The 14,247-nt window shown below is 38.1% G+C and overlaps 1 protein-coding gene across 3 annotated transcripts in view; it reads right to left on the bottom strand.

Annotated features, from left to right (window-relative positions):
• Nucleotides 1-2,061: 2,061 nt before the first annotated feature.
• PAX9 (paired box 9) overlaps nucleotides 2,062-14,247 on the bottom strand; it is a 33,051-nt gene continuing 20,865 nt past the window's right edge. Inside the window, exons 4-5 of one of the 3 annotated variants that reach the window (XM_063439410.1) lie at nucleotides 4,063-4,288; nucleotides 2,062-3,547 (exon numbers count right to left, since the gene is read on the bottom strand). In XM_063439410.1, the coding sequence (XP_063295480.1) occupies nucleotides 3,450-3,547; nucleotides 4,063-4,288 (324 nt within the window). In that variant the 3' untranslated portion in view covers nucleotides 2,062-3,449. Of the gene's footprint in view, nucleotides 3,548-3,992; nucleotides 4,289-14,247 lie in introns of all 3 variants that reach the window. The other 2 variants (XM_063439409.1, XM_063439408.1) reach the window with 2 other exon arrangements.

Genomic DNA, 14,247 nt, shown 5'->3' on the forward strand with positions numbered 1-14,247 from the left:
TGCGTTTATCCATTAAACAGGGATTTGTTTGGAGACTTTTTTTTTTTCCTAATTCTGCGATTAAGACTTAAAATTATTGGTAAATGTTCAACAATTCACACAAACTCAAATGTTGCTATTAAGTCCAACGCTATCTAAAAGACCAAATGTGTAATGTTCTGATTTTATAATTACTGTACCTCATTTATTGATATCCCTGAGCTATTTCCTCTGTCTGCCAGGATACCAGGCTTATAATGTCCCCTCTCTCTCTCCTGCCCATGGAATAAGTAACTAACAACAGCTTCATTATTTATCGATTCTGTGACATCATCACTGAAGGTATGTATGATGTCACTGTTACTATGTCACAATGTGTCCGGAGTTATTGCAGCAATCAAATAGAAATGTGATGGTATGTAGCACGTGTGTCTGTGGTTCTAAAGCATTTTCTAGGCCATTGTCATAAGTATGTATCCTTGTGTAAGATCCATTTAATGCTTTGAGCCATTATAAGCCATATGGATTATTTAGCCTTGGTAATGCATGTTGGTGGGTTGAAAGTTTTAGACTAATTATACCTCGCAGTCCTCTATCCACCTATTGTCTCTACTGACAATCTGTATAAACCACTAACCTTTCGCTGATCCCATTAAAATATTATTTTAAGGTGTTTGTCTGGTTTATGACTGTTTAACGGTAACCATGATCACCACAACAATTAAGGATTGTATCCTTTATGGCACTGGGCATGTTACCCATCGATTGCCTATTAGCTATTGTGGAGATACAGTTCCCATAATGCTTTGCCTGCCCTTAGGTGCATAATAGCAGTTTGTAAACTGAAAAGCTGTTTCTAATTAGTTTTTTTTTTGTCACATTAACGGTTTTGTTTACTAAACTGCATGTATTATATTTTTCACACTTTTTTTGTGCGCTATTTTGAGACGTTGGCTATTTTTATTAAAAGTGGTTTATTTTCGTGAAGGGTTTGAGTGGAATTTAGAAATGGTGTCAGTTTTTTTTAATGATTTTTGCTAATATCATATGGATTATTGGAGTAGTTGAATTTGATGGTCCTCTGAGTGTAAAGTGGAACAGCCAAATTTAATGGTGTTGCTGACAATGTCAACTTCAGTAGATATTAAAATGTAAACAATATATCATGCTAGTGTCATTGCCTGAAAGTAAATGCAATATCTGAAGCTTCTTTTAAACTCCTCCCTGGGGATACGTAGTGCATCTATTCATCTACTTTCCCCTTAAATGGATATTCCAAGCACCATATTAACTTGTGTATTCCTGTACTGAATATGGTGCAATGTGCCCCTCTCCCACCTTCGGTGGTGAAGGTCTTAGCTCATTGGCTGAGAGCAATCCCCTGAAGCGCCTAACCAGTGAGCTAGCCATGCTGCTAACATATGCCAACTCTCTGATAGATGTAGTGGAGGCAGGGTGCAGCACATGGCAGGCCGCAGGTAAGAAGTCAAACTGAATAGTCCTAAATTTAATTAGTCAAACTGTTCTGATATGGTCTATTTACTTACAATGAAGAGGCACCATAACAACTACAGTGCACTGCTTCGAGTGCTCCTTTAGGACAGGAGTAGACAACCTCAGGCACTCTAGATGTAGACTACTTCTTGTCTGATGCTTTGCCATCATTATGACTCTGAGATCATTATGGAATATGTAGTTCACAATATCAGGAGTGCCGAAGGTTGCCTACCCTTGCTTTAGGATGTCAGTCACTTTTTGTCTTGTATTTGGTTTGTAGGTTTTTTTTTCCCCCTATATTTTGAACAAACTATATATTTAAAACGCATTCAAAAATGGTAACTTGCACAGTAGTAAAGAAAAAAAATGATAGAGGGGAGGACCTTTCTCTACAAATTAAAAATATAATATAATTTTTGTATTTATTTTTAATTCTTTTAATTTTCTTTTGCCAAGACGAAAATATAATATAATTTTGTCTGTTATCATGTTTGCATGACGCATACACTTACAACTAGGCAATCCTGAAAAAAATTTGACTGTGCTTTATTCTGTTACAAATAAGAGACAGGTATCATACAGGGATAGGTCCTTCCACTTTATTAGAACTCCAGAGTAAGGGACACATACATCACAAGGGGAACCAGCATAAACTTCAACTTAGATAGGCTTTTCACTGCATGTTTAAACCTACCTACAGCCTACCAGAAAATGACAGATTCCCTTCATGTTTAGACATGTATTGCCTGTATTATGAAAGTAACAGAATTTAAAGACTTAGTGGATGTGTTATCATTCTACAGAACTTTCCAATATTCCCTATTTGGACCAGATTTGTATAGTACTGCAATTACAGTTTCATGCCGTTTAAGTGCTTCAAATTAACCATCTGTCGATAAACAATGGATTAGTCCATCATTGATTAAACAATGAAGTTATCTGAAATTTACAAACCACACCAGGTCCAACTGATCTGTAAGACAAGTGCATTGCTTGGCCGTCTAATGAGCAAAATATTAAACTTCCACGGAATTAAAAATAAAAGAAAAATTAAAATAACTATAAAAAAAAAAAAAAAAAACAACAAGGAACTTTTAGCTGAACTTAATTTTTAAAAGACTGCTCAATTTCAGTCTTAAGTTTTTTTTTATTTTTTAGCAATAATCTACACTCAAAACCATGGACCTCTACAATATTCTACAATTATTAACCCACCCCATTTATTATAGTCAAATTGGGACACAATACTTAAAAGTTAAACAAATATAAAGGACATTACAAACAAAACATTTTTTTCACATTTCCTTTTGCGTTGGATATGTCATTTCCCATATTTACCCTGGTCACGATCTGTGCAGACCTGCTATGTAACAGTAAGAAGGGGGTAATAGAGAAGTATATTGTTAAGTCCTTCAGATCACATCTGGTTTGGCTGCTTTGAGTGGCCTTGATGTCCAATGCATAATTTGGGTTTAAAACCCAGTGACCCCATTTTGAGCTGTTAAAAAAAAAATACACAGCTTTACACAGCATGAGGTATATGTCCAATGTCCCTTCATTTCCTCTTCACATTTAGATTAGGTTTTAATGACATACGTTTTTCATTGTTTGAGAGTTTTCCTGCTTTTTACATGTCCAAACCGCATCGTCTCTATCGATTCTGGGCATAAAATGAAAAGAGTTTTGATTTCACTTGCATGGCTAGCAATGTTTAAACATACGGCAATGTGGTTCCATCATGTTACAAAGAGTTCTTTCACAGAGGTGCTATCCAAAAGTACCCGCCATGTTGACCTTTAATTTGTGTGAAGGAGATACCTGGACGTATCTTTGCGGAGGACAGTTTATCTGTTGTAATCCATTTTTGGTCTGTGGCAAGCCTCTAGTCGTTTGTAAAACACGATGAATGATGCACTTCTGAATCTTTCAGGAGAAATATTGCAGCGGATTTGTGCTGGTTGCGTCACTTATTTTTATGCGCTTTGCATATGAGCAACTGTCCCGTGCCTTGGGGCTGTGTGATAAGACTGCGGAGACTTGCGTGTTTGGATGGCCGCTTTCGTATCTTCTGCTGTTAATGCAAAGAGAAGACAGAGAGTCATGTTATATCATGAAATGGGAATCCATTAAGCAAGCATTATTTTTTAACATTGCTCTTGAAACTTGGCCATTAACACAGAAAACACAGTTGCACTGGCTAGAATGACAGGTTTTAGAACATACAATACATTTGTGTGTTCTCCCTGGTTAAATGAAAACTCAGAGCACCGTAACCATTACAGCATGCTGATGTGGTTTAGTGCCACTCCCAATGTAAATAGTCAAACCATTTTCTAGTAGTTTGACATCTGACCTGGGGTCTGTCACCCATTGCCCCTTCCCTTCTGGTTGCACCATGGATAAATCTTTACTGGGAACAAGGGTTCCATCTTGTCTAGGTCTTTATCAAGGTAAAGAATCACAATATGGAATTCAGGTGTCCTGAACCATTTATTACATTCCGATAAAATCTTTACCTTGTCACCTGTGTCATTTCTTTGGCACTGCACAATGCTGTTCTTTTCTTGGCTGTCAGTTGATAGTTACCTTCTCGTGCGGTCTGCATGCCTTTGAATGCCAGTGATGCAGTGAGGTCGCAGTTATGAGGCGATAGTGGCGTACCCGCAGTGTGTTGCCATCCATGTCCTGTCACATATCCTGTGGGTGCTGCTGTGCCGTATGTCATGTAAGGTGAGACGGGTGCCGGAGTGGGGTATGGAGTCATGCCTGATGCTGCCACAAAACTACCAACGGTTGGTAAACCGCTAGCTGCCTAAAAAGAAGAAAGATAATATTACATCTTAAAGCCAGGAGGCCCATCTATACAATCATAAATGCTATACGTTAAGTGCTGTAGATGAACAATAGTTAGTGTGGTATAAGTGGCCAAGGAGAACCGTAATTTGGACAGATGTCCATTCTCCATTGGATGGTTGGTACACGTATCTTCTCACATACCAAAATGTATTGTGATATAAGAAAGTAAATTACCAATATGCATTCTTTGTAACCTGGATATAGAGGATTGTCTGACAGTGCTGAAGGTGTGTTAGGTTAGTTCAGATTGGCAATGTGGAAACGTAAGTTCTGCATTATTAACTTGGGTGAGGGAGGAACTTTCTTGGGTGTCCATGAGACACCTGCATTTCTTGAAACTGCTCCCAAACAATTTAACCAAAAAAAACCCGAAAGTGTGTGTTGATACTTCCAGCTGTAGGGGTCATAGTACGTAGAGAGTGCCCCTTTAAACTGCAACTCTTTTGTCAGTTTTCCGAAATTTGAAATATTTAGGAAAAATAGCAAGTTTGGAAACATTTAGTTAGCGAATTTACACAGTTGTACTATTGTTGCCTAAAATCTTCAAATCTCTTCAATTCCTGTTAGGACAAATAATCCTGAAAGTCTATGTTAGAAGAAGGTGCTTAGTCAAGTAGCGGGATAATGGCTAAAAGTTTTGCTGTCTTTCATGTGAGTGTTAAGTTCTTATCTGTTTGAAGAAGCAGATTCACACCCTACTGAGTATAGGCCGAAATCGCCATCCTGTGAAATCCACAAACAATAGAAGTGTTGGCAAAGTCGCTGTGACCTTAAGATTTCCCACAAAAGATCCTTTAAACTTGAGCTCAGAGATCATTTCATTGTGTTTATTTAGACATCAATTTAGATGGTTCGAGATACAGGGGAGGACATTAAGTGAGCATCAGGATCTTCATTCAGTGGCAGCTGAAGTACATTTGAAAACAAGACAACTGAAGAGTTCTCCTATTTCAGGAAGATAAAGGGAGCTGTTTGTAGGTAAGATTAAAGTCTCTCTTATTTTATTTGAGCAACGAGGAAAGGTTTTTCTTGACATGATATCTATAGAGAACAAGCCAACTATTCCGTCCTTTTCAGACAATGTTCTACCATAGAAATTCAAATCTAGAAGCGAGCTAGTTTAGTTCTTGTGTTTATTTAATTGTTGTTGTTGTTTTCCATTTATTACTGTCATATGTGTATTTTATCAAGAAAATAAAGAATAACAAAATATATTAATTTGGCTTTTATAATCATAGTGTTTCCTAGGGCCTAGGCAATTTATACAACAAGATTTGTTTTGTATGTGCCACATCCACAAACCTCTAACTTTATTGCATTGTTTGTAAGCTCCAGAATATATGTGAAAATTAGCGAAATCTCAAAATATTCTTCCTTGTAAAACAATCGAAAAAAATAAGACCCCCAATCCACCACAAGGTAGTTCAGCCTCATAATGTCATACAGAACTGCACCTGTATGGGGTAATATGTTATGCCCACTGGCTTATGAGGGGTGAATGTTAATATCAAACTATATTATTTCTCTAACCTGTATAAATATGTACACTCCAAAAGGCTTTATAAATTTACTTATGGAAGTATGCAAATACTGCAACCTATATAAAACATATCAGTTTTATTCACTAAAGACCAAATGCTCCAGTCCACATTATGAAAAAATATTATCGGAGCATTTGGACACCAATATATGAACAGAAGATTTATCCATGTCCATATTTTAAATAACAGACTCTGGATTAACATAAATGCAGTCTGGATATTAGCTTGTCTCAATGCAACAAAAACACTGAAATCCAGAGCATAATGATAGACATATACAACCGAACGCTTTTCTTTTTTAATAATATAATCAGAATTAGTAACTTTTTGTCTGCAAATTCAGTTGAACCAAATTTGCAGGCAGATTTTGGCCAAATCTAATACAAGTTAGTACACTGCAAAAAAAATGGTCAGTTGTATCATTTTGATTATTGAGGAAGAAAATGTTCATTCCATAGAGAGAGATAATATACACCAACAATTAAAACATGAAAGTTTAGGGTAGAAAAATAGGAATATGATTTTATTTTTATAAAAATTAGGAATTTCATTAGTATTATCTTTCTTTTAATATATTAAAAGTGAATGTATGTGGGCTCACCTATAAAAAGCAGGTGAATTAGTTTTGTGGGTTTGCCTTTTACAAAAGGTACAAGGCAAATATTCTTATATTTTATATGGGATTTGTGCTCAAGAATTACATATTTTATAGCAGACACTGAATGGTACTGAATGAATTTGCAATCAGGTTGAAATTTGATTATTTCAACCTAATGAGCACATCTCGGTTATTTTAACTAAATCCCACTGGTCCCGATTAAATTCATTCCTTAGCAAGTAAACCTGAATTTCTCTAGGTTTTTTTTATTTTATTTTTATTATTATTATTAACTCCTTAAGGACACATGACTGAACTATTCCGTCATGATTCCCTTTTATTCCAGAAGTTGTGTCCTTAAGGGGTTAAAATGTACCTCATAAAGACACCTTAAATGCAGGACCAGATTAAGAGCCCATTGGGCCTGGTGCTGACAATTATGATGGACCTAATTACAGAGTCTTATCAACCGAATATACTAAACCAGTTATACCTCCCAAGCGTCATGTATCTGGCGGAGGTGGTGCTGGAGGGAAACTCACAGGATATAGCTATCAGAAAACACATAACCTATGCCTAATCTCTCACTTTCATCTTTCAAGTAAATCCATACCCCTAACAGCAGTGTCTGGTGATACAGGATTTCTGTACGCGGGGTAAAAGGGTGGGCCACTGATGTGAATCACGTAACCAGAACCGCCCTAAGGGACAAACATGCCGAAAAGGGGGCGTGTCTTTACAAAGAATTAGATGGTTAGCTTGCCTGCCATTCATGCAGGATGACCAATCAAGGGCATACTATACAGACACCACCCTGAGCTTGGAATAAATGCTTCTAATGATGTGCTAGCTCTACACTTTCTGCACTTGCACTCTGCACTTGCTGGTACACTCCTCTCCTTACCTTGTTACTAGCAGGCAGACGCTCCTGTTATACAGTCTGGGACAGATAAAGGTGTATGTAATGAGCGTAGAAGAAAGTAAACATGCCACAGTGTTAGAGAGAGTGAAGCAGTAAGAGCATTTACATAGTGCACAAAGTTAGCTTTACCTTAATTAATTTAATTGTCAGACAGTCCACACCAGTTTTGTTTTTCCCCTATGTCCCTCTTAAGTTTGCATACTAAAGCAAGAGCATGTGAAGAGTAGTAAAAAAAACAAACAAACAAACAAACAAAAAAAAAATTTTTTTTTTTCAATGGTCCTATTCCTATACCTGGTGCCCATCCACACTGCTCATCTGTCCCAGATACCACACTAATACAGAAGGCTTGCTTTTTACTCCAGTAATAGGATGAGGGTGTCACATTATGTAATTCTTTTTGCATTTCATTTTTTTTTTTTTTTACTTTTATATAAGCTGAAAAGCTTTAGACTGTATACTGAATCTCTTAATAATATATTTTATGCAGCATTTGAAATGCAAAAATACAGTTTGTCACATGATAAAAATGGTCAAATAGTCTGTTTACAGGTATTTGGAAATACGCTGATGGCATTACTAGCATTACAAATAGATAAATACGGTGAGATTCCTAGCGCTTGTCTGGTATAGATATGGCTGCTGGTACTTCCCAAACCAGAGTCTCTTCTCTCCGGCCATAAACAATTATTGTATGCCATTACTAGCATTACTACTTACTGAAAATAGTAACAAAATGTAAAAAGAATGTCTGCATTTGAGTAATGCCCACATATTAAATACTGTTAAATTCATATAGTTCTGTATTAATCCCTGAAATGTGCATGCAATGCTGACTGTGAAATGGGAGTGCTCATTCACCTCCCCCTCCCAAACTGTAAGAATGTTATGACTTATGAAAACCTCCTTTATTGTTTGGAAGGAGGGGAAGTTAAAATTTTCAGCACATTTTATTATTATTACTGTTATTATTATTATTGGCATTTATATAGCGCCAACAGATTCTGTAGCGCTTTACAATATTATTTGTATACATTAAATAAGTGGAATTTGATTCCTGTCAGATAAATGTGTTCCTCTACAGGTTTGTAATCGTCCCTGGAGTATAAAAAAAAGTGAATGAGACTTTATGGTCTAAATCTCGTTTTCTAAAGTAACTGAACGTAAAAATGTGTAATGCAATAAAAGGTGAGATTTATTCGGGTGAGAAGAAAAAAAATCATATTCTACTGATCCTAATAAAATCTCACTGTTATTGCATTACACCGTGATGAATTTGGACTATTGATTTGAAGTTATTACAAGGGACTACTCTTTACTCGGATTTCTCAGTAAAAATGTGAGAACATAATTTTGGTACTGAAGAGATTAATTATGCATTTATTATAGAGTCAGATCAGTCAACCAACAAATATATCTATGTATGGTCTTCCAAAGGGTCGATCAAGAAGTTTTGTTTTCAGGTGAACAATAAACTACTGACTGTATTACATAGCTCAAGTCTAATGGAAGAGTATTTGCCAAGCACCATTAATTGCTAATGACTCTTAGATTGAAAATCTTCCGACTTATCACACCTTACTACTTTCCCAATTCAAGTGCTTTTTTGCTAGGGTTTCATTGTCATGTAAGAATTTAAGCCTGTTAGGATTTGATATAGAACATTAGTAAATATATCTATTACAAGGCAGGGTAAACTGCTCCCTTACAAAATCAGATTGTTATTCCCTCGACCAGCCCAGACAAAAAATGCCTGTGGTTTGAAGCTTGTAAATTAGTTTGGAGAAAAAAGTCTACATGCCTTATTAATGACATTAAAGGCATCCTGTCCTATAAATCAATGCACAAACCAACACTGAACAGATAAGAATTTCACAAGAGAATTGAATCGAGAACATATGCCAAGATGTTTTTTCTAAAATGTTGGGGTTTTTTTTGTTTATAATCTGTAGCAAAGCTAGCAAGCCCTCAATGCTAGTATAATGCCATGTTTGAGTGACAGAGGATAAAACCTGTATTCGAGTCTTATTAGATGTCAGATAAAGCCAATATTATTCCATTTGTCACCTTAGCCTGCACTACAGTCCGCAGCAGCTTAACTTGTCTCAAGAACATCGCAAAACTTGGTAGTTCAGTTTTCATATAAATTGAAAAGTATGATTTTTGTTGTTGTTGTTGTTGGTGTTATCTACAATACTTTTTGTCCTGTTATTCGTGAGCAGAACTTACTTTAAAAAAAATGCAAACTTTTAAAAAAAATTAATTCAAAAAAACAACATACATTTTGTGTAGTGATATGCTGGTCTATACAAAAATACAGTAGATTGTTATGATTTTAATCTTCCCATAGAGAATAAACAAATCTAAACTGGCACAAACTTGCAGTCAAGGGACTAAATGGAGGAGAGGCAGACCAGGTGAGCCTTACACAGCCCGTGTACATACCTATAAGGGTTGTGTAGTCCAGTGAAGAACGATGATTGAATCTAGGATATCTGGGCTACAGGTAAAATGACACTATAGTCCCCAAAACAACTTTAACTTAATAAGGCTGGTTTGCTGTATTGATCATGTCCCTGCAGTCTCACTGCTCAATTCGCTCACATTTAGGAGTTAAATCATTTTTGTTTCTGTTTACGCACCCCAAACCACACCTCCCCTCGCTGTGATTGACACTGCCTGCATAAAAAAAAAACTGGTTTCATTTTCAATCAGATGATGTAACCTACTTTAAAAAGTTTTTATGTCCTGCTCTGTAAATTGAATTTTAATTACATACAGAAGGCTTCTGAAGGTTCTGTCTATTAACAGAGCAGGAGATAAATTCTGAATTAAACAGAATTTGCAATTAAGTGTAAACATTAGATGACTCTTTACAGGAAGTGTTTAGGAAGGCTGTGTAAGTTTCATGCAGTTGTGGCTAGGGCCGCATAAACAAAGTGATTTAACTCCTAAATGGCAGAGAATTGAACAGTGAGACTGCTGGGGCATAATCAATATACCAAAACTGCTTTATTGAGGTAAAGTTGTTTTGGTGACTGTAGTGTCTCTTTAAAACTTCATACCACAAGGAATGACTCTAGTTAGGAATGACACACTGCCACATAATCCAGAGTAACCAGCTACACCTATCAAAATAATGCAAAACCTTGATAAAGGCTCTCATCTGAGCCACTATGTTTCCTCTTATTTCAGTTGAACTACTCAGTAATTGGTTCTTTGCGTGTGATATACAGTTACAGGCAGACTAGAACACTGTTAAAAGGATAGAAAAAGTGTATGTAAACATATAATAATGTATACATACACGCACACACCAGGCTAATTCTGACATCCCAGAATTAATTGCTGAATATTACACTTCTTTGGGAAATACCCAAATATCTGGACCATCCTAGCAGAATGGCATTCACTCTAGCTGTACCACTAATTCTTACTTCTTAAACCAGTATAAAGCAAACCCAGCATGAGTCTGACTTTTTCTACTGTTTGCCATTAACGAGTTTGTAGACTAAATCCCGGTCACCTTGTATGAAATACGACTTGTAGATCACCATCTCTTTGTTTTTCCAACTGGCACTGATTAACATGCTTAAAATAAAATAAGAATATGGTAGAGATCTCCAGACAGATTACTAGCAGCCAAATTAACTCTCGGAAAACACGGGAATTTCTTCAGTTCTGTACATTGCAATGAAAAATGATGTCTAATAATATATCTACACAAACGCATACATAGTTGCACACAACACATTAATGGGTTAATCCAACCCTTTTTATTATTATTTATAGTTATTACTTCCACCCTTAATTAAAAAATAAAATAAAAAAATTCCAGGAAAATAATAAATACGATAACTGAAATTCATGGACGGGCAAAGCTCCCCTCGTTGGTCTCTTCTTCCTGTCTGACATCACTCCGTCCCTTGCTGTGGTCCAACCAAATACTTCTCATAGAGAAGTCTTTGATTGGATAATGCTCACTGGCTCAGAGTGCATGCGTGAGCTGGGGAGGGAGAATATTAGAAGTAGTGAAGGATCAAGACATGCACATTAAGGACTATAGGGTGGATGGGAGAGCTGAAATGATAGAGGGGAGATCCAGGCCTCCTCTTGCAGGCACATTCCCAGCACTGCCTGCACAGGTAGAAGCTGATAACATCTGGCACCAGCACACTGAAAACAGATGTCATTTTTGCACAGAATTAACATTACGCAAAGTTCTGTGTGCCAGGTGTATAAATAACCCCTGGCACAAAAGTCCATATTTCTCTTTATGCATAGCGTTTTAAGCAGAAACGCTACACATACAAATTCTAAAACCATGACCACTTTTAAAAGCAGCAGCGGTCATGGCATTTGCTGTAACCCTATAATGACCAATAACAGGAATCTCCAGGGCTGCACCTTTTCTGTGGAACTCCCTTCCCTTCTCCGTTAGACTTTCCCCTCAGTCTCTACTCCTGCAAAAAAAAATCTTTGAAAACTCACTTCTTCAGGATAGCAGATCATTTAAACTGTTAGCGGGTTTTCATTCCCCTCCCCACTCCACCCCCCCATGACTCCTCTCCTGCAACTGTCAAAAATAACCTACAGTGAGCAGCACTGCCATTTAGTGTCTCCTCCCTCTGCATGCAGACACTGAACTTTCCGTATTTAGATGCATTGATTAAATTAATCTCGGAGGAGATGCTGATTGGCTAGGGTTGTGTGTGACTGATGCTGGCTCTGCCCCTGATCTGCCTCCTTGACAGTCTCAGACAATCCTATGGGAAAGCATTGTGATTGACTCAGACCACAACTTCTGATGATGTCAGCAAACAGCAAGCAGGTCAGAAGCAGACAGAAGCAGAGCCAGCAGCTGCAGACTTAAATACAGTAAGATTTCACTATATTTAGGGAGGCAAGAGGGGGCAGAGGGGCTTAATGGTGGATTTAACACTATAGGGTCCGGAATACATATGTTTACTGACCCTATAGTGTTCCTTTAAAGAGTCACTTGCAGCAGCTCATCTAAAGGTCTGAGGCCACTAACAATGGCCCCTGTCCCTGTGTATAGATCATGCCTCTGAAGTTCCACTGTTCAATTATCTGCCATTTAGGAGTTAAATCACTTTTGTTTCTGTTTATGCAGCCCTCTTGTTTTCATGCAGGCTGTGTCAGTCAACTGGCTGTGACTGGCACAGCCTGCTAGAAGACAACATTGTTTAATATTCAATCAGATGTTAACTTACTTTAAACATTTGTATCTCCTGCTCTGTAAGTTGAACTTTAATTACATACAAGAGGTTCCTGCAAGGTCATGAAGCTCTTTTTTTTTTTCTTTTTTTTTTGTTGTGCATGTTGTTACATAGCATCGACATATGCCACAACTGCGTGTTCATAGATGTATTCAAGTAATACAGTGGCATGATGCGTTGCACATTTTTATAGAGTTATAACAATAACAAGCTTGGCACAAGTAACTTTGCACAGGTTATATGAGAAAGGAAAAGCATTACAAGAATGATACCTGCCGATTATATTTGTTCTTTGACTAGTCTAAGACATGTACTTATGTCGGTGTGGACTTGGGGCTGTTGAGTTTAAACAGGTACCGGTGTTAAAGTATTAGACTGAGTGTATACTGGGTCAGCATGTCTAATGTGGAGGGTCACATTGGGGTTGGCAGGCTTGCTGTATTATTTCTCCTTTAGTAAGTAAATGTGGGCTTAATCATGCTAAACTCACGTGGAATGCAGTCATCTTATATGGATTGCTGTGCAGTAACCTGTTTAAGTGGGTTTGGTAGTTAGGGGAGCCGTCAATTGGGTACTACCGGAGGTACTTAACGGTACATTCTAATCTCATGCACAGCACCGGCGCGTCCATAAGGCGGCACAGGCGGCCGACTTAGGGTGCACCGGCTCTGGGGGCGCAATATTTCAGTGACCAGCAGGAGGGAAGCGCTCCCTCCTGCCAGGTCACCTCTTGTATCCCCGTCGGGCGGCAGCGTTCTAATGAGAAGCGGCGAGGGAGCTCTAACCTGTCTGCTCTGCTCCCTCGCGCGCTGTCTGCTGATTCTGCGGGAGCCGGAATATGACGTCATAATCCAGCTCCCGGCATCAGTAGACAGCCCGCGAGGGAGCAGAGCAGACAGGTTAGAGCTCCCTCGCCGCCTCTCATTAGAACGCTGCCGCCCGCCGCACTGAAGCCCCACTGGACCCCAGGGACAGATCCACGCCAGCTCTCCAGGTAGGGAGGCTGGGTGGATATTATTAATAATTTGTGTGTGTCTGAAAGTGTATGTGTGAGTGTGTGTTTGTCTGTGTCTGTGTCTGTGTGTGTATGTGTTTGTGTGTGTGTCTGTGTGTGTATGTGTTTGTGTGTGTGTCTGTGTTTGTCTGTGTGTGTTTGTGTATGTGTTTGTGTGTGTCTGTGAGTGTCTGTGTATGTGTTTGTGAGTGTGTGTCTGTGTATGTGTTTGTCTGTGAGTGTATGTGTTTGTGAGTGTGTGTCTGTGTCTGTGTTTGTCTGTGAGTGTATGTGTATGTGAGTGTGTGTATGTATGATTTTGCCTGTGAGTGTGTGTGTCTGTGAGTGTGTGTGTATGTGTTTGTCTGTGAGTGTGTGTCTGTGTATGTGTTTGTCTGTGAGTGTGTGTCTGTGTATGTGTTTGTCTGTGAGTGTGTGTGTGTATGTGTGAGTGTTTGTCTGTGAGTGTGTGTGTGTATGTGTGAGTGTTTGTCTGTGAGTGTGTGTGTGTATGTGTGAGTGTTTGTCTGTGAGTGTGTGTGTGTATGTGTGAGTGTTTGTCTGTGAGTGTGTGTGTATGTGTTTGTCTGTGAGTGTGTGTCTGTGTGTGTTTATGCATT

The sequence above is a fragment of the Pelobates fuscus genome, chromosome 13, assembly GCF_036172605.1.
Source record: "Pelobates fuscus isolate aPelFus1 chromosome 13, aPelFus1.pri, whole genome shotgun sequence".
NCBI lineage: Eukaryota > Metazoa > Chordata > Amphibia > Anura > Pelobatidae > Pelobates > Pelobates fuscus.